This window comes from Salmo trutta, chromosome 38 (genome assembly GCF_901001165.1).
Source record: "Salmo trutta chromosome 38, fSalTru1.1, whole genome shotgun sequence".
NCBI classification, from domain to species: Eukaryota; Metazoa; Chordata; class Actinopteri; order Salmoniformes; family Salmonidae; genus Salmo; species Salmo trutta.
Window position 1 is genome coordinate 1,748,424 of NC_042994.1, and position 27,784 is coordinate 1,776,207.

The following is a 27,784-nucleotide window of genomic DNA, read 5'->3' on the forward strand; positions in this document are numbered from 1 at the left end:
TGCCCACATGCAGGACACGTTGCGGTCAAGCTAGTCTCGTGTAGACCTACCTCGGTCAAACTATACAAGCATGTATGCGCAACTACACTTAGGAACACGGTATCAGGTGGAACTCGGATTTGGACGAGAGAGCGCTCGTAAAGCTTAGTGTAGTGGCGCATTTATTCTGTCGGTCGGATAGCTTGATCATTTACGAGAGTCAGATGTAGCTCGACCGATTTCAGGAAACGGCGCAGATAAAGGCAGTTGAACGAACAACGAATATCGATTCACCCGGCGGTTAAACGGTGGGGTAACCGCTGTCAATACTGGCCCTTTTATCCAGTTTAAAGTGTTATACTTTCAGTGTTTTGTATATGTTCTATTCGAGTTGATAATGCTGGATGGTCGAACTGATGAAGTTCACAAGAGACATTTGCCGACTGCTGGGTATTGGAGGCGGTAAGTAAAACTAACTGCGAGGCCACTGTAAAGTTATTGAACTCATAAATGTCTATGTATTTTACGTCGACCACGGGCCACATTTAAACTGATTGACAAACAGCCGTGGAGTGTTTATCGACTTCTCGCTGGCGAGTCGGCTCGACTGAAGACAAGTTACAGAAGTTAAAATGCTCCTATGCTATGTGATAGCCTATTGTGATCACAAATGGGAGTGATATTATTTTGTTTATGTCAGTCATGTACGTTCCTATAAAAGGTCGCCTGGTATTTAAAGCGGCAGTCCGCAGTTGAAACCGTAAAAAATCTGAGGGATGGGGTTGGAAAAATGTAACCGCTCTCGAATTCATAGTTCGGGTTACGGATATAACGGCGGATCAGCCATGATATCAAAATTATAGTTTTATTCATGTTTTGAGCCTGTATAGTATTTGTTTACATATACTTTGTTTACAAACATTGGAGTAAAACAAGCTTATATTTTGGGTTCTGATGGGGTGCAACAGTTGAACTAAGCTCATGAGGATCAATGGGTATATATAATTAATTTAAGTCCAAAAATGTATGTAGGAACTGCAGATTGCCCCTTTTTAAATAAAGTATATTTGCTTTTGGGCTCCCGAGTGGCACAGCGGTCTAAAGCACTGCATCTTAGTGCTAGAGTCGTCACTACAGACCCTGGTTTGATTCCAGGCTGTATCACAACTAGCCGTGATTGGATGTCCCATAGGGTGGCGCACAATTGACCCAGCGTCGTCCTGGTTAGGGTTTGGCCGGGGTAGGCCTTCATTGTAAATAAGAATTTGTTCTTAACTGACTTACCTAGTTAAATAAGGTTAAATAAAAATAAAACATTATTTTTGCTCTCTCACTCACATAATCAGTATGTTTCTACTTCAATCCTTTGTGTAGGCTTTTCTGTCTCTCTGCTCTATCTGCATGTGCCGACACGCCACATCGGAATCTGAGACTTTGTTTCCATTATGCTTACAAGACACGGTGCTGTGCACATAGCTCAGGGGACACAGTCCTCTTGGCTCGAGGGTTGTCTGTCTTTGTGGAACAGATCTGGTCCTTTGTAGCTCAGATGTTAGAGCGTGGTGGCTGTAATTCCAGGGTAGTGGGTTCAATTGCCGGGACCACCCATATGTAAATTGCATGCCCGCATGACTGAAAGTTGCTTTGGATAAAAGAGTGTGCTAAATGGCATATGTTATTACATTAACTCTGGATGAAACTCTACCCTAAATGTACGAGAACAAACTGATGACTCATTCCAATAGAACGCAGTCACCAGTAATTCCCAGACTCTTGTTTAAATCTAAAGGCCTTCTGTTCCCTAGTTCCTGGGTTAGTCTTTTGTCTCAAATGGGTGTTGTGGTGGTGAATTCAGGCTGCTTCTTCTATAAGCCAAGGCCTTAGAGGACTGTAGTGTGTATAAGCCAAGGCCACAGAGGACTGTAGTGTGTGTATTATCCAAGGCCTTAGAGGACTGTAGTGTGTGTATAAGCCAAGGCCACAGAGGACTGCAGTGTGTGTATAAGCCAAGGCCACAGAGGACTGTAGTGTGTATAAGCCAAGGCCACAGTGGACTGTAGTGTGTGTATAAGCCAAGGCCACAGAGGACTGTAGTGTGTGTATAAGCCAAGGCCACAGAGGACTGTAGTGTGTGTATTATCCAAGGCCACAGAGGACTGTAGTGTGTATAAGCCAAGGCCACAGAGGACTGTAGTGTGTGTATTATCCAAGGCCACAGAGGACTGTAGTGTGTGTATAAGCCAAGGCCACAGAGGACTGCAGTGTGTGTATAAGCCAAGGCCACAGAGGACTGTAGTGTGTATAAGCCAAGGCCACAGTGGACTGTAGTGTGTGTATAAGCCAAGGCCACAGAGGACTGTAGTGTGTGTATAAGCCAAGGCCACAGAGGACTGTAGTGTGTGTATTATCCAAGGCCACAGAGGACTGTAATGTGTATAAGCCAAGGCCACAGAGGACTGTAGTGTGTGTATTATCCAAGGCCACAGAGGACTGTAGTGTGTGTATAAGCCAAGGCCACAGAGGACTGTAGTGTGTGTATAAGCCAAGGCCACAGAGGACTGTAGTGTGTGTATAAGCCAAGGCCACAGAGGACTGTAGTGTGTATAAGCCAAGGCCACAGAGGACTGTAATGTGTATAAGCCAAGGCCACAGAGGACTGTAGTGTGTATAAGCCAAGGCCACAGAGGACTGTAGTGTGTATAAGCCAAGGCCACAGTGGACTGTAGTGTGTATATAAGCCAAGGCCACAGTGGACTGTAATGTGTATATAAGCCAAGGCCACAGAGGACTGTAATGTGTATAAGCCAAGGCCACAGAGGACTGTAGTGTGTATAAGCCAAGGCCACAGAGGACTGTAGTGTGTATAAGCCAAGGCCACAGTGGACTGTAATGTGTATATAAGCCAAGGCCACAGTGGACTGTAATGTGTATATAAGCCAAGGCCACAGAGGACTGTAATGTGTATAAGCCAAGGCCTTAGAGAACTGTAATTTTTATAAGCCAAGGCCTTAGAGGACTGTAGTGTGTATAAGCCAAGGCCACAGAGGACTGTAGTGTGTATAAGCCAAGGCCTTAGAGGACTGTAGTGTGTATAAGCCAAGGCCACAGAGGACTGTAATGTGTGTATAAGCCAAGGACACAGAGGACTGTAGTGTGTATAAGCCAAGGCCACAGAGGACTGTAATGTGTATAAGCCAAGGCCGCAGCTGGGACCATAGTCACCAAGAAAACAATTGGTAACACTACGCCGTGAAGGACTGAAATCCTGCAGCGCCCGCAAGGTCCCCCTGCTCAAGAATACATATACATGCCCGTCTGAAGTTTGCCAATAAACATCTGAATGACTCAGAGGACAACTGGTGAAAGTGTTGTGGTCAGATGAGACCAAAATGGAGCTCTTCGACATCAACTCAACTCGCCGTGTTTGGAGGAGGAGGAATGCTGCCTATGACCCCAACAACACCATCTCCACCGTCAAACATGGAGGTGGAAATATTATGCTTTGGGGGTGTTTTTCTGCTAAGGGGACAGGACAACTTCACCGCTTCAAAGGGATGATGGACGGGGCCATGTACCGTCAAATCTTGGGTGAGAACCTCCTTCCCTCAGCCAGGGCATTGAAAATGGGTCGTGGATGGGTATTCCAGCATGACAATTACCCAAAACACACGGCCAAGGCAACAAAGGAGTGGCTCAAGAAGAAGCACATTAAGGTCCTGGAGTGGCCTAGCCAGTCTCCAGACCTTAATCCCATAGAAAATCTGTGGAGGGAGCTGAAGGCTCGAGTTGCCAAACGTCAGCCTCGAAACCTTAATGACTTGGAGAAGATCTGCAAAGAGGAGTGGGACAAAATCCCTCCTGAGATGTGTGCAAACCTGGTGGCCAACTACAAGAAACGTCTGACCTCTGTGATTGCCAGCAAGGGTTTTGCCACCAAGTACTAAGTCATGTTTTGCAGAGGGGTCAAATACTTATTTCCCTCATTAAAATGCAAATCATTTTATAACATTTTTGACATGCGTTTTTCTGGATTTTTTTGTTGTTATTCTGTCTCTCAATGTTCATATAAACCTACCATTAAAATTATAGACTGATCATTTCTTTGTAAGTGGGCAAACGTACAAAATCAGCAGGGGATCAAATACTTTTTTCCCCCACTGTAGCTAGGCCTGGGCTATTGCACTCACTAACTGACATTGCTCAAGATACTCTACTAGACCAAGATGCACTCTACTAGACCAAGATGCACTCTACTAGACCAAGATGCACTCTACTAGACCAAGATGCCCTCTACTAAACCAAGATGCACTCTACTAGACCAAGATGCACTCTACTAGACCAAGATGCACTCTACTAGACCAAGATGCACTCTACTAGACCAAGATGCACTCTACTAGACCAAGATGCACTCTACTAGACCAAGATGCACTCTACTAAACCAAGATGCACTCTACTAGACCAAGATACACTCTATTAGACCAAGATACAGGAATCAAACCTGCAATAATTGGGCCATGCTTTTAACAAAATGTCAATATACACTTCTGTGAAACACATAATGAACCCTTGTATGTAGACACCTGTAATGTTACACATTTCCACAGTAGGCTAACAACATGTATTTAAACGGTAATAATCCACATGCTAATTGTTACCCCCGATCAACAAGTTGCTAGAGAAAGAGAGAGAGAGCCGGCTGAGATATACATAACGTTCCTCTCTTCCACAGTAAACCTAAACTAGTTAAACGTCATTCCCAGGCTATTTTCAGTATCTCTGATTTCGTCAGCTGAAGGTGTTGCAACAGCATCCGAGCAGAGAGCAGAGTCAGCAGACAATCTGGACGTGTCACCAGTCCAGGTTGTTGTTGTTGTGGTATTCAAATGAGAGGCACCTGATTGCTGTCATCACACTGAAGAGGCAGTGTAGGTTTGACGATAACATCTGGGGCTGGTCGCGTTCCAAATGGCATCCTATTCCCTATGCACTCTCTGGTCGAATGTAGTGCACTACATAGGGAATGGGGTGCCCTTTGAGACGCACCTGGATGAAGTCTTTTACTTTCAGTTTGATTGTCCTCCGACTTTTAGCTGCCGAGAAATCCTCTTTCGTGATGACTCACTCATGTTTGATCAAACCAGGAGGACGTCTCTGAAGTGTCATAAGAGAATAGAGGGAATGGGTTAGAGTAGAACTGATCCATTATACGACAGGGAAAACACAGACAGTACCCACCCGTCTGAATCATTGGGCTGATGGTGGGGATGGTGATGATGAGGGTGGTGTGGAGATGGGTTGTGTTGTGTATATTCTTTGTGGTTGACTGTGTGGTGGCTAACTACTAACAAACGGTTCCTCTTGATTTTACTCTCTTCTGTCTTCTTCTCTGGTCTGTCAGCCTAAGGCATTATGGGTGATGGGGGGGAGGGGTACTTTGTCTCTGAGTGGCAGGAAACCACAGGCATGCAGCCACCACTCTGTTTGTTTTCCAGAAAGAGAGAGAGAGAGATCTCTCAAACAGACCCAGAAACGATTTGAAAACAAATCCAACATTGATAACTCCCATATCTGTTAGGTGAGATACTGCAGTGTGCAATCCCAGCAGCAAGATTTGTGGCCCGTTGTCATGAGAAAAGGGAAACCAGTGGAGCACAAACAATATTATAAATACCACCAATATTTATCTGTGTATCGTCCCCTGCTAGTCGTACTACAACTATTTACACATTGCTAAAACATAGCTGATAATAACACTTGAAATGTCTATATTTTTTCAACCTTTTTGAGTGCGACGTTCACTTGTAATTTCTAGTAGTTTTTTGTTGATGTTGTTCAATTAGTTTCTTCTCACTTTTGTTTATTTCACTTGCTTTGGCAATGTAAACATACACTATGTTCCCATGCCAATAAAACCCTTTGAATTAAATTGAGAGAGGCAGAGCGAGAGAGGCAGAGAGAGAGAGAGGGTGGCAGAAGAGGGAGAAGGAGAGATGTTCAGAGAGAGAAGGAGAGGCAGAAAGGGAGAGAGGCTGAGAGCATGGCAGAGAGAGAAGAGTGAGAGAGAGAGGGGGGAGGTAAAGTCCTTTCCCTGCATTTTTCTGATCCCTATCAAAGTAGTGTAACACAAACAGCTTCTCTGCTGGCCTTGGGAACCAGATACACAACGCGGTTTTTATATCGCACAAGAAAGAAGGGTGGTTTTTCTGACAATGCTGCTGCTTGTTTCTTAGCAGTGTAAGTAGTGTTTCAGTCATTGTTTATTTCTAACATAAGCGCAGTAAAAATTTATGGAAAAAAAGACACAAAAATAACTAATATTAACTAATAATATAAACTAATATGAGGCGTTTAGACGAGGGTCGTTAAGTAGGGCACTGGAAAGTTTTGAAACGGAAATTAGTTTCCTATTTGAAGAGATCAGGAACTACCTTCCAGTTTCTAAAAGTTTCCCCAGTTTTGTGACTACTGAACATGACCCAGGGAGGAGCCGTTGTGTGTTTAAGGGGAGTGAGCCGTTGTTGACCGAGGTAATCCAACATTCCAGAACGTTCCGGTAGAAATGTATTGTTTAGATATGATTGCCTATCTATCATGATGAATAGGGCATGCTCTATATTATTCATTGCATTTCTATCTGCAATGTTCTGAACGTTTCACCTTACTGAACAAGAGCCCAGATGTAAGCCAGGCAGCCAGCCAGCCAGCCAGCCAGTCAGTCAGTCAGAAGTGCTGACAACGGCATGCAGGCTTAGCTCTCTGTCCTTGTGAGAAGCAAACATACTGGTTGGATTAGGCCCTTTTCCTGTGCTAACTTTGCAACTTGATTATTTCATTCTGAAGATGGAGAATATCTCATTCCACACATGGTTTAACACTTGCGTCAAGATGAGGTTGTTTGAGGCTGTTTTGAGTATATTTGTCATGGTTGGAATTGAGTTGGGTTAAATCTCAAATGGCTCCCTGTTCCCTTTATAGTGCACTACTTTTGCCCAGGGCCGATAGGGCTTCAGCATGCTTTGGTTCAGCTGGAGCCTAGCCCAACTCTGCTAGGTGAACCGAACGAGTGTGCTCGCATGTTCCCTTAAAAGACCTTTGCTTAAAAGAAACAAAAAATGGTAATAGTACGTTTTGTCCATCTTGAGACGCCGCAGCCAGTATACACTTCCTGAAAATAGTTAGAATTCATCTAACTCATGAAATCTGTCATTCATTTAGACTTTTTTTTTGCTAAGGAGATCTTAGTCAAACAATTGTACATTTAACTAAGATGTTTGATGCAGTATTTTTAAAGGGGAAAGGGGATACCTGAATGCATTTAACCGAAATGTGTCAGCCGCATCTAACCCAACCCCTCTGAATCAGAGAGGTGCAGGGGGCTGCCTTAATCGACATCCACGGCACCCAGGGAGCAGTTGTTGGTTAACTGCCTTGCTCAAGGGCAGAACGGCAGATTTCTCCACCTTTCCGGCTTAGGGATTCGAACCAGCGACCTTTCGGTTACTGGCTCAACGCTCTTAACCGCAAGGAAATGAGTGTTCTATCGTTGAATGACAACAGACACTTCATTGAAGAATCCCTACTGTTGACCAATAACCGATGAAGGGGTGTAGACTTTGGCTACCGAAATACGGCTTGCCTCGCGAAATGTTGTGTGCCCGTACAGCCACGAAAACACCTGCCGAAGACCAAAACAAACAAAAACGTCACAAAATGTTGTCATAATATATGCACAAACTGTTTCGGCTGGGAAGCACACAGAGGCCTTTACATAACGTAACATCCCATTACTTATAGGCCTGTTGGGTCCCAGAGGTCACGCGCACGGACGCACACACACACGCGCACAGGCACACACGTTCGTCCTCTCTCCCGTTGCTCCTCTCTGGGTGTGTTTGAGTCTGGCTGCTAATGCCAAACAGATAGAGTTTCTCTTCCTTCCTCAGGCCCAGGCGACAGGCCTGCTGCTGGTTGGTCGGTGGGGGTTCTATTTCTGGACTTACAGGGCTCCTTCTTTAAGGCTGTGTCCCAAATGGCACCCTTTCCCCATTTGGAGCACTACCGTCGCCCAGGGGCCACAGGGGAGTGGTAGAGGATAGGGTTCCATTTGGGACGCACTCCAGTTCTTCCGTCTCTGAACATCTGTTCTGGCTGCCGTCAACTCACAGGCTGACCGAGGTGCATGGAATCACAAGGCAAACATATTCCTTTACCCCTTCTCTCTGTTTTGTTTCATGTCTTTTGGCATTCTTTTTATTTACATTGTTTTGTTGAGAGAGAGAGAGAGAGAGAGGATTTGAAAACGAATCAAACAAATCCAACGTTGATAACAACCATATCTGTTAGGTGCAGTGTACGGTCACAGCAGTGAGATTTGTGGCCCGCTGTCATGAGAAAAGGCAACCAGTGGAGCACAAACAATATTATAAATACCACCAATATTTATCTGTGTATCGTCCCCCGCTATTCGTACTACAACTATTTACACATTGCTAAAACATAGCTGATAATAACACTTGAAATGTCTATATTTTTTCAACCTTTTTGAGTGCGACGTTCACTTGTAATTTCTAGTAGTTTTTTGTTGATGTTGTTCAATTCGTTTCTTCTCACTTGTTAATTTCACTTGCTTTGGCAATGTAAACATACAGTATATTTCCCATGCCAATAAAACCCAATGTAAACATACAGTATGTTTCCCATGCCAATAAAACCCAATGTAAACATACAGTATGTTTCCCATGCCAATAAAACCCAATGTAAACATACAGTATGTTCCCATGCCAATAAAACCCAATGTAAACATACAGTATGTTTCCCATGCCAATAAAACCCAATGTAAACATACAGTATGTTTCCCATGCCAATAAAACCCAATGTAAACATACAGTATGTTTCCCATGCCAATAAAACCCAATGTAAACATACAGTATGTTTCCCATGCCAATAAAACCCAATGTAAACATACAGTATGTTCCCATGCCAATAAAACCCAATGTAAACATACAGTATGTTCCCATGCCAATAAAACCCAATGTAAACATACAGTATGTTTCCCATGCCAATAAAACCCAATGTAAACATACAGTATGTTCCCATGCCAATAAAACCCAATGTAAACATACAGTATGTTTCCCATGCCAATAAAACCCAATGTAAACATACAGTATGTTTCCCATGCCAATAAAACCCAATGTAAACATACAGTATGTTTCCCATGCCAATAAAACCCAATGTAAACATACAGTATGTTTCCCATGCCAATAAAACCCAATGTAAACATACAGTATGTTTCCCATGCCAATAAAATCCAATGTAAACATACAGTATGTTTCCCATGCCAATAAAACCCAATGTAAACATACAGTATGTTTCCCATGCCAATAAAACCCAATGTAAACATACAGTATGTTCCCATGCCAATAAAACCCAATGTAAACATACAGTATGTTTCCCATGCCAATAAAACCCAATGTAAACATACAGTATGTTTCCCATGCCAATAAAACCCAATGTAAACATACAGTATGTTTCCCATGCCAATAAAACCCAATGTAAACATACAGTATGTTCCCATGCCAATAAAACCCAATGTAAACATACAGTATGTTTCCCATGCCAATAAAACCCAATGTAAACATACAGTATGTTTCCCATGCCAATAAAACCCAATGTAAACATACAGTATGTTTCCCATGCCAATAAAACCCAATGTAAACATACAGTATGTTTCCCATGCCAATAAAACCCAATGTAAACATACAGTATGTTTCCCATGCCAATAAAACCCAATGTAAACATACAGTATGTTTCCCATGCCAATAAAATCCAATGTAAACATACAGTATGTTTCCCATGCCAATAAAACCCAATGTAAACATACAGTATGTTCCCATGCCAATAAAACCCAATGTAAACATACAGTATGTTTCCCATGCCAATAAAACCCATTGAATTGAGTGAGAGCAGCAGAGAGAGAGCGAGAGAGAGAGAGGCAGAGAGAGCTGGGGAGATAAAGTCCTTTCCCATCCACTTTATGTTCCCTATCAAAGTAGTGTAACACAAACAGCTTCTCTGCTGGCCTTGGATACCAGATTCACAACATGTGGTTTTCATTTCGCACCAGAAATATATATATTTTTTTCAACAATGTTGCTGCTTGTGTCACGTATACTCCCTCTCCGGCGCTCGAGGTCATCAGGCTGCTCATTATTACTCACACCTGTCACCATTGTTATGCGCATCAGCGCCTCATCAGACTCACCTGGACTCCATTATCTCCCTGATTACCTTCCCTATATATGTTACTCCCTTTGGTTCCTTCCCCAGGTGTTATTGACTCTACTTGTGTGTCTTGTTTTGGTCTATGTTTGTTTAGTTATTAAATATTCACGCCCTGTACTTGCTTCCCGACTCCCAGCGTACATGTTACCGCTTGTTTCTTAGCAGTGTAAGTAGTGTTTCAGTCATTGTTTCTTTCTAACATAGGCTCAGTAAAATTGGAGGAAAAAAGACAAAACAAACTAATACAAACTAATGTGAGACGTTTTGACGAGGGTTGTTAAGTAGGGCACTGGAAAGTTTTGACACGGAAATTAGTTTCTTATTTGAAGAGATCAGGAAGTACCTTCTAGCTTCAATCAGTTTCTCAAAGTTTCCCCAGAACTCAAAAACAGAACTCATTCTGTTTCACTTGAAATGAAACAAAATGAATGAGCGATCGGGCTGGTTCCACCAGGCTAGCATTTTCCAGATCGTGAGGCTTGAGTGAATAAGCCAGAAACAAAGACGCTGATGGAAATAAAAAATGAAACCATTGTAGGCAGCCTCCCTATATGCAGGAATACTATGGACGCTGCCAGGCCCAGCGCCAATAGGTCTAGGCTGCTTATGAAATGGCACCCTTTTCCCTATGTAGTGCACTACTTTTGACACTATGGGCCCTGGTTAAAAGTGGTGCACTACATAGCGATAGGGAATAGGGTTCCATTTGGGACACAGACCTAGAGCACAAGGTACAGGAGGTTATCAGGGTCAGGTAAGGGAAGCACCCAGGTGGCAGACAGACAGTGGGTGTTGAAGGGGAAGGTTCTGATTTGTCTGTGCTGCCCTCAACAGGCTACAGTTGGTCTGTATTGAACCTTTTGGTTAAATGTGTGTTCCAAAGGTCACCCTATTCCCTATATAATGCACTAATTCTGACCATGACCCAAAACAGTGAACTATATGATATAGGGTGCCATTTGGGATGCACTATATGAGTGTGTTGGGGGGAGGGGGGAAGAGTCTGTCATTTCGTCTTGGTAGGGCAACGATACACTTCCTGTACGGATCCACTGGTCCAATAGGTTTCCACCCAAAGAACAAAGGAGAATCTCTAGCAGGATGTGTACTGTACTGATGTGTACTGTACTGATGTGTACTGTACTGATGTGTACTGTACTGTGTTTTCTCTTCTCCTCCCTGTCCTCTATTCCTTCTCTTTTCCCTCCCGTCCCCATCTCAATGAGACTAACCTGTAGGGGAGAGTGGGGTATGTTGAGCCATTTTTTACATTCAGCATCACTACGTCAAGGGAAATATAGTATTCTTTCTAACAACAATATCTCTATATATTTCAGGATGTTGTGTATCCCTGGAAATAATCAGAATCCATTTAAACATGGATATATCTGGGCTGCTGCCTCCGCCTCTTCCTCCTTCTCTTCCTCATCTTTCTCCTCCCTGTTCTCTTTGTTCTCCTCCTCCAAAGTCTCTAACTTTCTCAGTGAGACCAACCTGTATAGATAATGTTACAGAAGTAACACGAAACAAACCCCAAAGTGTTTTCTTTGGTTGATCTGTGTTGGCTCTCTGGTTCTGTGTGTTTCTAGATGGGCCAGGTGAGCAGGAGGAGCAGGGAGGAGGAGGAGGAGGAGGAGGAGCTCCAGGTCCAGCCGCGGGTGGAGAGGTCCTGAGTGGGGAGGAGGAGTTGAGTGAGGAGGAGAAGACCAGAAGGAGAGCAGAGAGACGCAGGGCTAAGAGAAAGGTGAGTAGAACACACACACACACACACACACACACACACACACACACACACACACACACACACACACACACACACACACACACACACACCTGTACTATGTCACACCTACACCACATCATAATCAACCTGGTAACACTTCAAATTAAATTGCTCTTATACCTGTGTAACCTGTAACTTTATACCGGTGTAACCTGTAATAACACTGTCATTACTACAGTAACATTGTTGCTACATAGTCATTAACATGTCTGTGTAATTGATCTTAATGAATTAATAATTAATGACGTAATAGAGTTGAGTAATGCAGTTGGTTTTTGGTATTGCACCAGAGGAATAAGGAACCAGTGACTATTTGTTTATCTCTGTAATACATGGTCCACCTGTCATTATCTATGTCATACCTAGTCCACCTGTCATTATCTCTGTCATACCTGGTCCACCTGTCATTATCTCTGTCTTACCTGGTCCACCTGTCATTATCTCTGTCATACCTGGTCCACCTGTCATTATCTCTGTCATACATGGTCCACCTGTCATTATCTCTGTCATACCTGGTCCACCTGTCATTATCTCTGTCATACATGGTCCACCTGTCATTATCTCTGTCATACCTGGTCCACCTGTCATTATCTCTGTCATACCTGGTCCACCTGTCATTATCTCTGTCATACATGGTCCACCTGTCATTATCTCTGTCATACCTGGTCCACCTGTCATTATCTCTGTCATACCTGGTCCACCTGTCATTATCTCTGTCATACCTGGTCCACCTGTCATTATCTCTGTCATACCTGGTCCACCTGTCATTATCTCTGTCATACCTGGTCCACCTGTCATTATCTCTGTCATACCTGGTCCACCTGCCATTATCTCTGTCATACCTGGTCTACTTGTCATTATCTCTGTCATACCTGGTCCACCTGTCATTATCTATGTCATACCTGGTCCACCTGTCATTATCTCTGTCATACCTGGTCCACCTGTCATTATCTCTGTCATACCTGGTGCACCTGTCATTATCTCTGTCATACCTGGTCCACCTGTCATTATCTCTGTCATACATGGTCCACCTGTCATTATCTCTGTCATACCTGGTCCACCTGCCATTATCTCTGTCATACCTGGTCTACTTGTCATTATCTCTGTCATACCTGGTCCACCTGTCATTATCTCTGTCATACCTGGTCCACCTGTCATTATCTCTGTCATACCTGGTCCACCTGTCATTATCTCTGTCATACCTGGTCCACCTGTCATTATCTCTGTCATACCTGGTCCACCTGTCATTATCTATGTCATACCTGGTCCACCTGTCATTATCTCTGTCATACCTAGTCCACCTGTCATTATCTATGTCATACCTAGTCCACCTGTCATTATCTCTGTCATACCTGGTCCAACTGTCATTATCTCTGTCATACCTGGTCCACCTGTCATTATCTCTGTCATACCTGGTCCACCTGTCATTATCTCTGTCATACCTGGTCCACCTGTCATTATCTCTGTCATACCTGGTCCACCTGCCATTATCTCTGTCATACCTGGTCTACTTGTCATTATCTCTGTCATACCTGGTCCACCTGTCATTATCTATGTCATACCTGGTCCACCTGTCATTATCTCTGTCATACCTGGTCCACCTGTCATTATCTCTGTCATACCTGGTCCACCTGTCATTATCTCTGTCATACCTGGTCCACCTGCCATTATCTCTGTCATACCTGGTCCACCTGCCATTATCTCTGTCATACCTGGTCCACCTGTCATTATCTCTGTCATACCTGGTCCACCTGTCATTATCTCTGTCATACCTGGTCCATTTGTCATTATCTCTGTCATACCTGGTCCACCTGTCATTATCTCTGTCATACCTGGTCCACCTGTCATTATCTCTGTCATACCTGGTCCACCTGTCATTATCTCTGTCATACATGGTCCACCTGTCATTATCTATGTCATACATGGTCCACCTGTCATTATCTCTGTCATACCTGGTCAACCTGTCATTATCTCTGTCATACCTGGTCCACCTGTCATTATCTCTGTCATACCTGGTCCATCTGTCATTATCTCTGTCATACATGGTCCACCTGTCATTATCTCTGTCATACCTGGTCCACCTGTCATTATCTCTGTCATACCTGGTCCACCTGTCATTATCTCTGTCATACATGGTCCACCTGTCATTATCTCTGTCATACCTGGTGCACCTGTCATTATCTCTGTCATACCTGGTCCACCTGTCATCATCTCTCTCCTCCTTACCCTCCCTCAACACACCTTTACCATTCTCTCTTTACAGAGACAGAAAGAACGAAAGAAACTAGAGAAGGAGGAGAAGAGCGCAGATGCTGAGCAGGAGGGAGGAGTAGCGTCAGAGTCTGAGAGTGAAAGTGAAGAGGAGAAGGAGGAGGTAGAGAGGGTAGTACCTCCTGCCAAGAACGAGCCCACGCCTCCTCTTGCTGTGTCTGGGAACAAGAGCAACCGCCAGCCCCCTGTCAGGACCCCAGAGGAGGTAGGGGAGGGAGGGAGGGAGGGAGGGAGGGAGGGAGGGAAGGAAGGAAGGACATGGAAGGCAGGGAGGTATGGAGGGGAGGATACACCAGAGAAACTAATAGATATAGGATGATAGAAAGTATTTCTTTGTCTCTTTCTGTCTATTATATCTGCGTCCCAAATGGCACCCCATTCCCTATATAATGCCCTACTTCTGACCAGAGCTATATGATTCTATGGGCCCTGGTCATAAGCAGTGCATTATAGGGGTGCCGTTTTGATTTATATCTCCTCCTCTAGGAGCCAGAGTGGGACGTCCGCAGTGCGTTTGTGGCCAACGCTGCCAGTCACATCAGACCCAAAGCCAGGACCAGTGCAGGCCACGCCTCTAGAGAGAACAAGGAGAACGAGGCTAGGACCAGCGAGGTGCGGAGGGACACACACATGCACGTTCATATACACACACACACACACACACACACACACACACACACACACACACACACACACACACACACACACACACACACACACACAGAGGCAGTATTAACTGAGTTGTCTCATTTCAGGTGGAGAGTTCAGCCCCTGTGAAGAAGAAGGGAGCCTCACTAACAGGTGACATTAATACAGTTGTCTCAGAATGATTATTTATATTCACTGAAATTACCCCAGTTTAACACTGTATGTGTGTGTTCTCCTCCAGAGAAGGGTATTCAGCTGTTTAAGCAGGGCCAGTATTCTCAGGCTGTGGACATGTTCTCTGAGGCTATCCACTGTGACCCCAAAGACCACAGGTACACCTTAAAGCTTGACCTCTGACCCTAAATACAACATATCGCACCACTATGCTCTCTGATCTGAAATTAGACTTCTGTCAACTTGTGTTTTAATGTGTCCTCTCTCTCTCTCTCTCCCTCTCTCTCTCTCTGTCTCTCTCTCAGGTTCTTTGGGAATCGTTCATACTGCTACTGGTGTCTGGAGCTCTACCCCTCTGCCCTATCAGACGCTCAGAAGTCCATCCAGCTGGCCCCTGATTGGCCAAAGGGATACTTCCGCAAGGGGAGTGCACTGATGGGGTTGAAGGTCAGTGTCTGAGCTCTCTACTGTCAACGTGAACATTGCTGTGTGTGTGTGTGTGTGTGTGTGTGTCTGTCTGTGAAATCTGACTCTCCATCTCCCATCTCCCCCTCCCTTTCTTCCCCTCTCTTCCTCCCCTCTTCTCTCTCCAGCGGTATGGTGAGGCAGAGAGGGCCATGCAGCAGGTGTTGAAGCTGGATCAGGACTGTGAGGAGGCCTCCATTGAGCTCTTCAACTGCAAGGTCCTGCAGCTCATGGTGAGGGGAGACAGGGGTCAGGGGTCAAATACAATTTTATTAGTCACTTGCGCCGAAAACAACAGGTGTAGACCTTACGGTGAAATGCTTACTTACGAGCTGCTAACCAACAATGCAGTTTAAAAAAATATGCATTAGAAGAAATAATAGTAACAAGTAATTCAAGAGAAGCAGTAAAATAACAATAGCGAGACTATATACGAGGGGGTACCAGTTAGTTGAGGTAATATGTACATGTAGGTAGAGTTATTTAAGTGACTATGCATAGATGATAACAACAGAGTAGCAGCGGTGTAAAAAAGGGGGGGGCAACTAATAGATGTTCAGGAGTCTTATGGCTTGTGGGTAGAAGCTGTTTAGAAGCCTCTTGGACCTAGACTTGGCGCTACGGTACTGCTTGCCCTGCGGTAGCAGAGAGAACAGTCTATGACTAAGGTGGCTGGAGTCTGACAATTTTTAGGGCTTTCCTCTGACACCGCCTGGTATAGAGGTCCTGGATGGCAGGAAGCTTGGCCCCAGTGATGTACTGGGCCGTACACACTACCCTCTGTAGTGCCTTGCGGTCCGAGGCCGAGCTGTTGCCATACCAGGCAGTGATGCGACCAGTCAGGATGCTCTCTATGGTGCAGCTGTAGAACCTTTTGAGGATCTGAGGACCCATGCCAAATCTTTTCAGTCTCATGAGGGGAAATAGGTTTTGTCGTGCCCTCTTCACGACTGTCTTGGTGTGCTTGGACCATGTTAGTTTGTTGGTGATGTGGACACCAAAGAACTTGAAGCGCTCAACCTGCTCCACTACAGCCCCGTCGGTGAAAATGGGGGCGTGCTCGGTCCTCTTTTTCCTGTAGTCCTCAATCATCTTCTTTGTCTTGATCACGTTGAGGACAGGTTGTTGTCCTGGCACCAGACTGCCAGCTCTCTGACCTCCTCCCTATACGCTGTCTCGTTGTTGTCGGTGATCAGTGCTACCACTGTTGTGTCATCGGCAAACTTAATGATGGTGTTGGAGTCGTGCCTGGCCATGCAGTCATGAGTGAACAGGGAATACAGCAGGGGACTGAGCACACACCCCTGAGGGGCCCCCGTGTTGAGGATCAGTGTGGCGGATGTGTTGTTACCTACCCTTACCACCAAGGGTCGGCCCATGAGGAAGTCCAGGATCCAGTTGCAGAGGGAGGTGTTTAGTCCAAGGGTCCTTGCTTATTGATGAGCTTTGAGGGAGCTATGATGTTGAACGCTGAGCTGTAGTCAATGAATAGCATTTTCACATAGGTGTTCCTTTTGTCCAGGTGGGAGAGGGCAGTGTGGAGTGCAATAGAGATTGCATCATCGTTGGATCTGTTGGTGTGGTATGCAAATTGGAGCGGGTCTAGGGTTTCTGGGATAATGGTGTTGATATGAGTCATGACCAGCCTTTAAAAGCACTTCATGGCTACAGACGTGAGTGCTACGGGTCGGTAGTCTTTTAGGCAGGTTGCCTTAGTGTTTTTGGGCACAGGGACTATGGTGGTCTGCTTAAAACATGTTGGTATTACAGACTCGGACAGGGAGAGGTTGAAAATGTCAGTGAAGACACTTGCCAGTTGGTCAGCGCATGCTCGGAGTACACGTCCTGGTAATCCATCTGGTCCTGCGGCCTTGTGAATGTTGACCTGTTTAAAGGTTTTACTCACATCGGCTGCAGAGAGCGTGATCACACAGTCGTCCGGAACAGCTTGTGCTCTCATGCATATTTCAGTGTTATTTGCCTCGAAGGGAGCATAGAAGTAGTTTAGCTCTTCTGGTATGCTCGTGTCACTAGGCAGCTCTCGGCTGTGCTTCCTTTTGTAGTCTCTAATGGTTTGCAAGCCCTGCCACATCCAACGAGCGTCAGAGCCGGTGTAGTACGATTCGATCTCAGTCCTGTATTGACGCTTTGCCTGTTTGATGGTTCGTCGGAGGGCGTAGCAGGATTTATTATAAACTTCCGGGTTAGAATCCCGTTCCTTGAAAGCGGCAGCTTTAGCCTTTAGCTCAGTGCGGATGTTGCCTGTAATCCATGGCTTTTGGTTGGGGTATGTACTGGTCACTGTGGGGACGATGTCATCGATGCACTTATTGATGAAGCCAATGACTGATGTAGTGTACTCCTCAATGTCATTGGAGGAATCCCGGAACATATTCCAGTTGTGCTAGAAAAACAGTCCTGTAGCTTAGCATCTGCTTCATCTGACCACTTTTTTATTGATCGAGTCACTGGTGCTTCCTGCTTTAATTTTTGCTTGTATGCACTATGTAGGAATCAGGAGGATATAATTATGGTCAGATTTGCCAAATGGAGGGCGAGGGAGAGCTTTGTATGCGTCTTTGTGTGTGGAGTAAAGGTGGTCCAGAGTTTTTTTCCCCCTCTGGTTGCACATTTAACATACTGCAAGAAATTTGGTGAGACTGATTTGGTTTCCCTGCATTAAAGTCCCCAGCCACTAGGAGCGCCGCCTCTGGGTGAGCGTTTTCCTGTTTGATTATGGCGGAATACAGCTCATTCAGTGCGGTCATAATGCCAACGTCAGTCTGGGGTGGTATGTAGACAGCTACGAAAAATACAGATGAAAACTCTCTAGGTAGATAGTGTGGTCTACAGCTTATCATGAGATATTCTACTTCAGGTGAGCAAAACCTTGAGACATATGGTGCACCAGGTGTTATTTACAAAAATACATAGTCCGACGCTGTTCTATCCTGCCGATACAGCATATAACCAGCCACCTGTATGTTGATAATGTCGTCGTTCAGCCACGACTCTGTGAAGCATAAGATATTACAGTTTTGAATGTCCCGTCGGTAGTTTAATCTTCCGTGTAGGTCATCGATTTTATTTTCAAGAGATTTCACATTTGCTAACAGAATGGAAGGAATTGGGGGTTTATTCGATCGCCTACGATCGGGTCAGGCTCTAGTCTTTTGTTATTGGATAACTTTGGTGTTGATTGGTGAACTTGTTAGAAGCGTTTTTGTCTTTTCTGTTTTGTTTCTGAGATCTGCTCTGATATCAGTTTATCAATTCACCCCTTCTCTCTCTCTCTCTCCTGTAGGATCTGGGTTTTGAGGAGGGGCAGAGTGTGTTGCTGTTGGAGAAGTTTACCACGGTGCAGGCTGCTCTCGGCTCCCCTGAGGCTGTCAGAGGTATAGGGACAGGCTGCTCTACCAGACCCCACCACAGGGGGCATAGTATAGACAGGCTGCACTACCAGACCCCACCACAGGGGGCATAGTATAGACAGGTTGCACTACCAGACCCCACCACAGGGGGCATAGGATAGACAGGTTGCACTACCAGACCCCACCACAGGGGGTATAGTATAGACAGGCTGCACTACCAGACCCACCACAGGGGGGCATAGTATAGACAGGCTGCACTACCAGACCCCACCACAGGGGGGCATAGTATAGACAGGCTGCACTACCAGACCCCACCACAGGGGGCATAGTATAGACAGGCTGCACTACCAGACCCCACCACAGGGGGCATAGTATAGACAGGTTGCACTACCAGACCCCACCACAGGGGGCATAGGATAGATAGGTTGCACTACCAGACATGGGCATAGCCATTGCATTTAAATTAGTTTGATTTCTGATTTACCAAATATACTACAACAATATAGAAATACTTACTGTACATCTAACTTTGATTTGTTGTGAGGTTTTGCTACAATGTTTCATAGTAAAGTGAACCTTTTCCTCTTCCTTCTGCAGTGGTGGACCTCTCCTCCCCTGAGGACTCTACTGGGTGAGTATGTTAAACTCTGGGTATCATACCTGGGTTGTTAGTGTGACTCTATACTATGTTATCCCACTGAGTTAAAGTCTAGACATTAGCTTCGGGAGCTAACATGAATCTTCAAGTCTCAGACAAGGCTATCTCGTCATTTGAGACCAGCTTTGTTAACTGAGACCACCACCACACAGTTTTTTTGTTATTCGTCGTCTAAATGGCTATATAATCCATTATTTAATTTACATCCCTACAGTTATTGAAGCTATAGACTGTCCCAAAGGGCCCCCTATTCCAGCGTTTCCGTTATAGGAATGTGGCATTGGACATTTGCCAGGAAGCGTTTGAATTTACCGGACATTTTAGAAATGTACCGGAACCCATCTGCATTGGGTGCGTAAGCTGATTAGTGCGTCCACCCACAGTGCTCAGAATGACCGAAATCACATTCAGATGATGGTAATTCATATTAACAGAACATGCAAGTCGAAGATGCAACAATGTGTCATACTTATTACTGAATTATGATGCACACTTTGAAGATGTTAGAATAACTGTCCACATTTACTTTTCCTCAGCCCACAAGACGAGTTACAAACAGCAAAATAACTAGCCTGTCAGTCTACTATCCCCCATAGCAAAAACGTTCACCTATTCTATTGGTCAGCTTGTGGAGAAAGAAATAGCCTATACCAAACAGACTCTGGGACAGTTATGGGAAGATAGATCCCAAATTCATTCAACCAGTAGGACCAGGCTACATTAAAAAACATGACTTTTTAACGAATCTGATGCAGAGCAGAAGGTTTAGATCAGTGGTCGCCAACCGGTCGATCGCGATCGACTGCTCGATTTCCAAGCCATTCCTAGTCGATCACCAAGCATTTCTGTGAAAAACCCAACGATAAAGCCTTGTGTTCCTATAAACATTTTTTGGTTTAACTCTGTTGATGGTAGGTGCACTTCATTCAGCTGCCCTAGTGTCGGGAAGGCAAGGTGTTTCCATTTTAAACCATTTCATGTGTCTAAAGGTAGAACTCCGACCTACTCGGCAGGCCCAGAGAGCAAATCAAGTGCACCTGTAGGCCTACCGCTGGCCAATCACATAGCTCAGATCACCGTGTCTGCACAGTTTCCTCGCTCCATAGACTGTAAAAAGAAGCCTTGAACTCACAGCAAAGTTGATCATGTGAGATCTCTAAACGTTTAAAACCATGAGTAGACAGAGACTCAACAAATACAGCAAAGAGCTGCTGATTTTATAATTAATTACATGTTTAAGTTGTTATACAGCACTGTCAACACTTAGTTCATCAGTTTTATAAGCCATAAAATGCGAGTGTTTCGATAAGCTTGCGTTGTTGTTATTTCTCTGGTCATAGGAGTAACAACATTAATTGGTTCATGAGGCAGAAGTAATGCAGTGCGACTTAAGCCTCACCATCAGCTGGAAGACTGCATCCCCTTTTCTCAGCTGAAGGAGGGAGAGAGGAGGGACGGTGAGTCGGGTGTGAGGCAGCCTCACCGTTGCTCCTTCCCTCCCCTCAGACTGACCATCAGATGCAGGCCATCAGTACAGTACAAAAAATAAGCTAATTATTATGCTCGCTCAGCTGTGCCTCACAAGTAATAGAACAAATGATCTATTACCAGTGTGATCATATACCTACAAAATGGTCTGAGAAGAACAACATTGGCAGGCCAATTCATGCGCAGTCAATATGCAGTGATGATATATAGGGCCTGTAGCCTACTGTACAAACCTCATTGCTACAGAACTGTTTTTAATTAGTTAATGTTGCAAAGGCTTATGTTTAAGCCATGTTTAAAAAAAAAATCTGAGCGGTAAATCTCGGCTTGCATTTTGACTCAAACTGATCTTGACTCAGAAAAGGTTGTTGACCACTGGTTTAGATTAGAATGTTAAACTATTATTTCTTCACATTATAAATGCAACAATGTGCACAAGGTAGTAGGCTATGTGTGAATGTTTGTTCCATAATGCAATTAGCGGGAGAACACCATTGTCAAAAGGGCACCGGACATGCGAGTGGTTTCATGTGACAGAGATGAAAATATCTGTTAGAAATTTTGAAGGAGGGGACATCTGATATGCAACAACTAGCATGGGTTGCTGGTATGACTAGGATTGTGCCTTTGTTTACTGGACGAGAAAGAAAGTTGATATAAAATAATTGCCTCCACGGATATAGTCTGATTTTGGGTAGGCTACTTTGACGCAAAGTAAGACATGCCTAATAATGTGTAGTAAAACCAGGGGTTGGAACCGGTTTGGGGAACAGAACCGAAAACGAAGAACAGAACCAGAACCAAGAACGAAAGTGATCTATACTGTACCGGAACAGAACTGTTATTTTAAAAGCATGGGAACTGGTTAATAATGTCCTTTCTTTCCGGGCATTTTTTTCCAGTCCCACCAAAAACGCAACAAAGTGCCTATGCAAAGCCCTCACTCTGTCACTCAGAAACTTAATCCAGTGTCTGCCTGCCTGCCAGCTGAAAATTTTTGCCAGTGTGTGTGTAGGCTAACTGCCCCTCCCTACGAAGCATAGTCTACTGTAGCTACTGACATTACACGCTTGATTTAAAATTAAAATAAATAAGGAACAGAAAGGAACAATATAAACAATTACTTTTGTTTTGTTTGAACAGGTTCAGAACATTATTTTGCTGGTCGGAACAGTGGAACGGCACGAACAAAATAATGGTTCTGTTCAGAACTAAAAGATTGGAAAATGATTTTGGTTCCAACCCCTGATTAAAACGTTCAAGTTTCAATCAATTAAGTATATGTTTTCAAAACGTGTACTGCCTCCATCTCATTGCAAAGTGGTGTGTGACTCGGTGATGAAGCCTGCCTTTCATTGCCTATGCATTTGCTGTTTGAGATGCTGTAGCAGCACTCGCGCTGTCTGACAGATTTTCTTCTCTAAGGCTCTGTATCTGTGTGCTGTGCGCGTGTGTTAAATAAAATGCAATTCAATTCCACTAAATTACGCAAATTAACCTATAGACTGATAAGCATGACCAGTCAAATGTATTTAGATCAACTGGTATTTCCATCAATGAATAATGTTTTTTAGACTATTTTGCAATGGGATTCTTTTCTTCTTCTCCCGGACAACTGGCCAATAGCAATTTTATTTATCGGCTTTTACATTTTTTTTTTAATAGGCCAAAAGCCGGCTATTACTGGCTAGTGGAAACCCTGCCCTATTCCCTAGATTGTGCACTACTTTCAACCAGAGCCCTATAGGCCTTGGTCAAAAGTAATGAACAACAGTTGAAGTCGGAAGTTTATGTAAACCTTAGCCAAATACATTTAAACTCAGTTTTTCACAATTCCTGACATTTAATCCTAGTAAAAATTCCCTGACTTAGGTCAATTAGGATCACCACTTTATTTTAAGAATGTGAAATGTCAGAATAATAGTAGAGTGATTTATTTCAGCTTTTATTTCTTTCATCACATTCCCAGTGGGTCAGAAGTTTACATACACTCAATTAGTATTTGGTAGCATTGCCTTTAAATTGTTTAACTTGTTTCAAACGGTTCGGGTAGCCTTCCACAAGCTTCCCACAATAAGTTGGGTGAATTTTGGCCCATTCCTCCTGACAGAGCTTTTGTAATGGAGTCAGGTTTTTAGGCCTCCTTGCTCACACACTTTTTCAGTTCTGCCCACAAATGTTCTAGAGGATTGAGGTCAGAGCTTTGTGATGGCCACTCCAATACCTTGACTTCGTTGTCCTTAAGCCGTTTTGCCACAACTTTGGAAGTATGCTTGGGGTCATTGTCCATTTGGAAGACCCATTTGCAACCAAGCTTTAACTTCCTGACTGATGTCTTAAGATGTTGCTTCAAGATATACACATACATTTTCTTCCTCATGATGCCATCTATTTTGTGAAGGACACCAGTCCTTCCTGCAGCAAAGCACCCCCACAACATGATGCTGCCACCCCCGTGCGTTACTGTTGGGATGGTGTTCTTTGGCTTGCAAGCCTCCCTCTTTTTCCTCCAAACATAACGATGGTCATTATGGCCAAACAGTTCTATTTTTGTTTCATCAGACCAGAGGACATTTCTCCCAAAAGTATGAACTTTGTCCCCATGTGCAGTTGCAAACCGTAGTCTGGCTTTTTTATGGCGGTTTTGGAGCAGTGGCTCCTTCCTTGCTGAGTGGCCTTTCAGGTTATGTTGATATAGGACTTGTTTTACTGTGGATATAGATACTTTTGTACCTGTTTCCTCCAGCATCTTCATAAGGTCCTTGTTCTGGGATTGATCTGCACTTTTCGCACCAAAGTACGTTCATCTCTTGGAGACAGAATGCATCTCCTTCCTGAGCGGTATGACGGCTGCGTGGTCCCATGGTGTTTATAATTGCGTACTATTGTTTGTACAGATGAACGTGGTACCTTCAGGCGTTTGGAAATTGCTCCCAAGGAAGAACCAGACTTGTGGAGGTCTACAATCTTTTTTCTGAGGTCTTGGCTGATTTATTTTGATTTTCCCATGATGTCAAGCAAAGAGGCACTGAGTTTGAAGGATAGGCCTTGAAATACATCCACAGCTACCTCCAACTGACTCAAATTATGTCAATTAGCCTATCAGAAGCTTCTAAAGCCATGACATTATTTTCTGGATTTTTCCAAGCTGTTTAAAGGCGCAGTCAAATTAGTGTAAGTAAACTTCTGACCCACTGGAATTGTGATACAGTGAAATAATCTGTCTGTAAACAATTGTTGGAAAAATTACTTGTGTCATGCACAAAGTAGATGTCCTAACCGACTTGCCAAAACTATAGTTTGTTAACAAGAAATTTGTGGAGTGGTTGAAAAAGAGTTTTAATGACTCCGACCTAAGTGTATATAAACTTCCCACTTCAACTGTATGTAGGGAATAGGGTGCCATTTAGGTTGCATACATAATGTTGTGGTGTTATAATGTTGCTGTAATGAATGTATTTTTCACCATGGTCCCCTTCTCTCCTCTTGTCCTCAGGTCCCCCTGTCCCTCTCTCTGGGTGGGGAACGTCACCGTGGACCTTACTGAGAAACACATATGGGACCTTTTCAAAACGTACGACCATCATGCCACATTTCCATCTGTTTTTGTTCAATAGCTGCACCTATCTATCTATCTATCTATCTATCTATCTATCTATCTATCTATCTATCTATCTATCTATCTATCTATCTATCTATCTATCTATCTATCTATCTATCTATCTATCTATCTATCTATCTATCTATCTATCTATCTATCTATCTATCTATCTCCATATCCACAGCTTAGGCTTCTCTTGCTGTGAGTTTCTTTGTTTCTTACATGGTGTGTGGTGATAATCATCAAGAAACATAACATTAACACTTTAAATGTTTCACTCAAAATGGCCGCTGGTCCACCATTCTAATACTATGACATTTATTTGTTTGTTGAGTTGGAATGGTGATCATTATTCTTTTACGTTCTAATTCTATTTTCTTTACTGTAGGTGTGGGGAAATAGAGAGTATCAGAGTTCTACATGAGAGATTCTGTGCCTTTGTCAACTTCAAGAATGCCAACATGGCTGCTCGCGCCTTGGAGAGGCTCCAGGTGAGTGGTGGGATGAAACATAATGCTGTCTAAATGCCTTCAACTATGTGAGATGTTATTTTCAATTCCTCAGCTTGAACTTTAGGAGCGTGTACTTTTGGGACTATGCTTTTGGTTCTATTGAACGATTGCAACTATGCTATTGGTTCCATTGTACTTTTGGGACTATGCTTTTGGTTCTATTGAACGATTGCAACTATGCTATTAGTTCCATTGTACTTTTGGGACTATGCTTTTGGTTCTATTGCACGATTGGAACTATGCTATTGGTTCCATTGTACTTTTGGGACTATGCTTTTGGTTCCATTGTACTTTTGGGACTATGTTTTTCGTTCCATTGTACTTTTGGGACTGTTCTTTTGGACTATGCTATTGTACTTTTGGGACTATGCTTTTGGTTCTGTTGTCCGATTGGGACTACTTTTGGTTCCATCGTACTTTTGGGACAATGTTTATTTAACCTTTATTTAACCAGGCAAGTCAATTATTAATAACAAAATATTATTTACAATGACGGCGAGGCTAAAGGCCTCCTGTGAGTATGGATAACCCCCCAAAAATCGAATTAACATAATAATCCAAGTCGCCTAAAAATCTGTCTGTTCAAGATAGAGATATCGGTCCACTGCATCCTCCGATGTCGCACTTGCGCATCTGCGATGATAGGTGGCAGAGCGAGAGCGATGTTTGTCAGACCTCCCGAAAAACGAAAACGTCTCTACAAAAACATGATTAAAAATAAGTTTGACTAAAAGGACAACACAGACAGAAGACACTGGCAACAGCTCAAATACACCAGCAAACAAACAGTGTGTGTGTGTGTGTGTGTAGTGTAAAACAACAGGCTTCCTTACATAAGGCAATGCAAACTAGTGTCATGTGGTGACAACTAGAAACAGCTACATGTCTCAACGACCTGTTCATCTATTTGTCCTTTGAACTCCTCCAGACACCAGGTCCTGGAGTTTTAGGTGGGCTTGGAGGGAATTCAAGATCAGGGGGCTGAATAATGAAAGGGACTATGAGCATAAAACAAGATTTGAGATCTGAGCTTGTATTATGTGTTCTCATTTTGAGCTAGAAGAGCAGGTTTTCTTAAATGAATGAGAATGTACCAGTGTTTGAGCCTGCGTGTTGCTACTGATGTCCACCTGACAGCACTGTGGAGATCACAATGTTGAGTTAGACGTCTCTGCATGATACACAGAGTCAAGAGCCTTCAGTGTAGAGCTTGAGTCTTGCACATAAATAGTATCACCATCGTTCAACACAGAGAGAAAAGTACAACAATTCAACTCCTTTCTGGCAGCAAAGGAAAAACAATCTTTATGCCGGTAATAAAACCCAATACGTTGTTATTGGTTCCATTGTACTGTTGGGACTATGCTATTGGTCCTATTGCATGTATTTTGAATGTGCCTGCTGTTTGTCCTCCTGTCCAGGGTGTGGAGCTGGAGAGCACCAGGCTGGTAATCAGGTACCCAGACCGCTGGATGCAGAGAACCCCTCCCTCTCCTCAGAGGACCAACCCTATAGGCCTCAACACCTCCTCAGCCCCCCAGTACACCTCCACAGGGTAAGGACATCCATCTGTCATTTAAAACATCATTATGAGTTATTCTAAAGTATTACAAATCAACTCATATCAACTTTTGAAATGTACAAAGTGATGGAAGCAGGAGCACAGGTGCAGGTGCTTGTGTTTTCATACTGTTTGTCTCTCTCTCTCCCAGGACCAGGAGGATGGCTCCCATCAATGGGGACGAGTGTTTCTTCTGGAGGACCACCGGCTGTTTCTATGGGGACAAGTGTCGCTTCAAACACAAGCTTGACCAGAGAGGAAAAGACAGGAAACCATGGCAACCCTGACCACCACGCAGCGACTGGATAGTAGAGAGGGAGGAGAATGATGAGGATGAGGGACTCCCTGCTTTGAAAGGGAACAGGAGGCTTGGGGGTGGTGTCACCTCGTTTGTAGTCCTCTGGCACAGACCACATATCCCAGACAGAACACTAGACATATATAATGAGTGTGTGAAGTGTCAATCAAAGTGAAGAGGAGTGCACCTCTGATTTCCTTCCCCCTCTCCCTCGGCCTGAGCTGTGAAACATGGAAATGACATCATCATTAGAACTTGAAGGGATCTTTGCCCAGTGAACCTCCTCTATGATGACCATGTTGTAGACACTAAGGGGGCTGACATCTGTTGTTATCATGTGTTTTACTGTGTATGTATGTATGGTCATGTGACTGGACATGTGACCTGAATCTGTGACCCCTTGTGATGTCACTGTGAGACTCACTGCCAGCCTGATGCCATAGGGTGCCTAGTAATTGCCCCTACAGGGGATAAATAAACAATGCTTTTTAATTGAATATGGGGCATGTTCCAGGCAGACTAAATTGCAGTCACCTGCCTTCTCTCACAACACCTGAAAAGGTGTTTGTTTAAGATGTCAGCTAACCCAATCATGATATAGCAATCTGATGCCCTACTGCACAGTCAGTGACGTGGCACACAACCATTAGTCAGCCTGGAATGTCACCAGTGTCCATGGGGTGTTCTAACATCC

At 44.0% G+C, this 27,784-nt stretch overlaps 1 protein-coding gene across 1 annotated transcript; it reads left to right on the forward strand.

Annotated features, from left to right (window-relative positions):
• The first annotated feature begins 164 nt into the window (after positions 1 to 164).
• Positions 165 to 27,587, forward strand: LOC115177736 (uncharacterized). The gene is made up of 14 exons (XM_029738680.1): positions 165 to 441; positions 11,850 to 12,004; positions 14,307 to 14,519; positions 14,801 to 14,926; positions 15,070 to 15,115; positions 15,204 to 15,294; positions 15,442 to 15,583; positions 15,730 to 15,834; positions 18,906 to 18,996; positions 19,570 to 19,603; positions 24,615 to 24,692; positions 25,108 to 25,210; positions 26,653 to 26,786; positions 26,944 to 27,587. The coding sequence occupies exons 1-14, from the start codon at positions 384 to 386 to the stop codon at positions 27,077 to 27,079; spliced, it is 1,512 nt and encodes a 503-aa protein (XP_029594540.1). The 5' UTR covers positions 165 to 383; the 3' UTR covers positions 27,080 to 27,587.
• Positions 27,588 to 27,784: the final 197 nt, after the last annotated feature.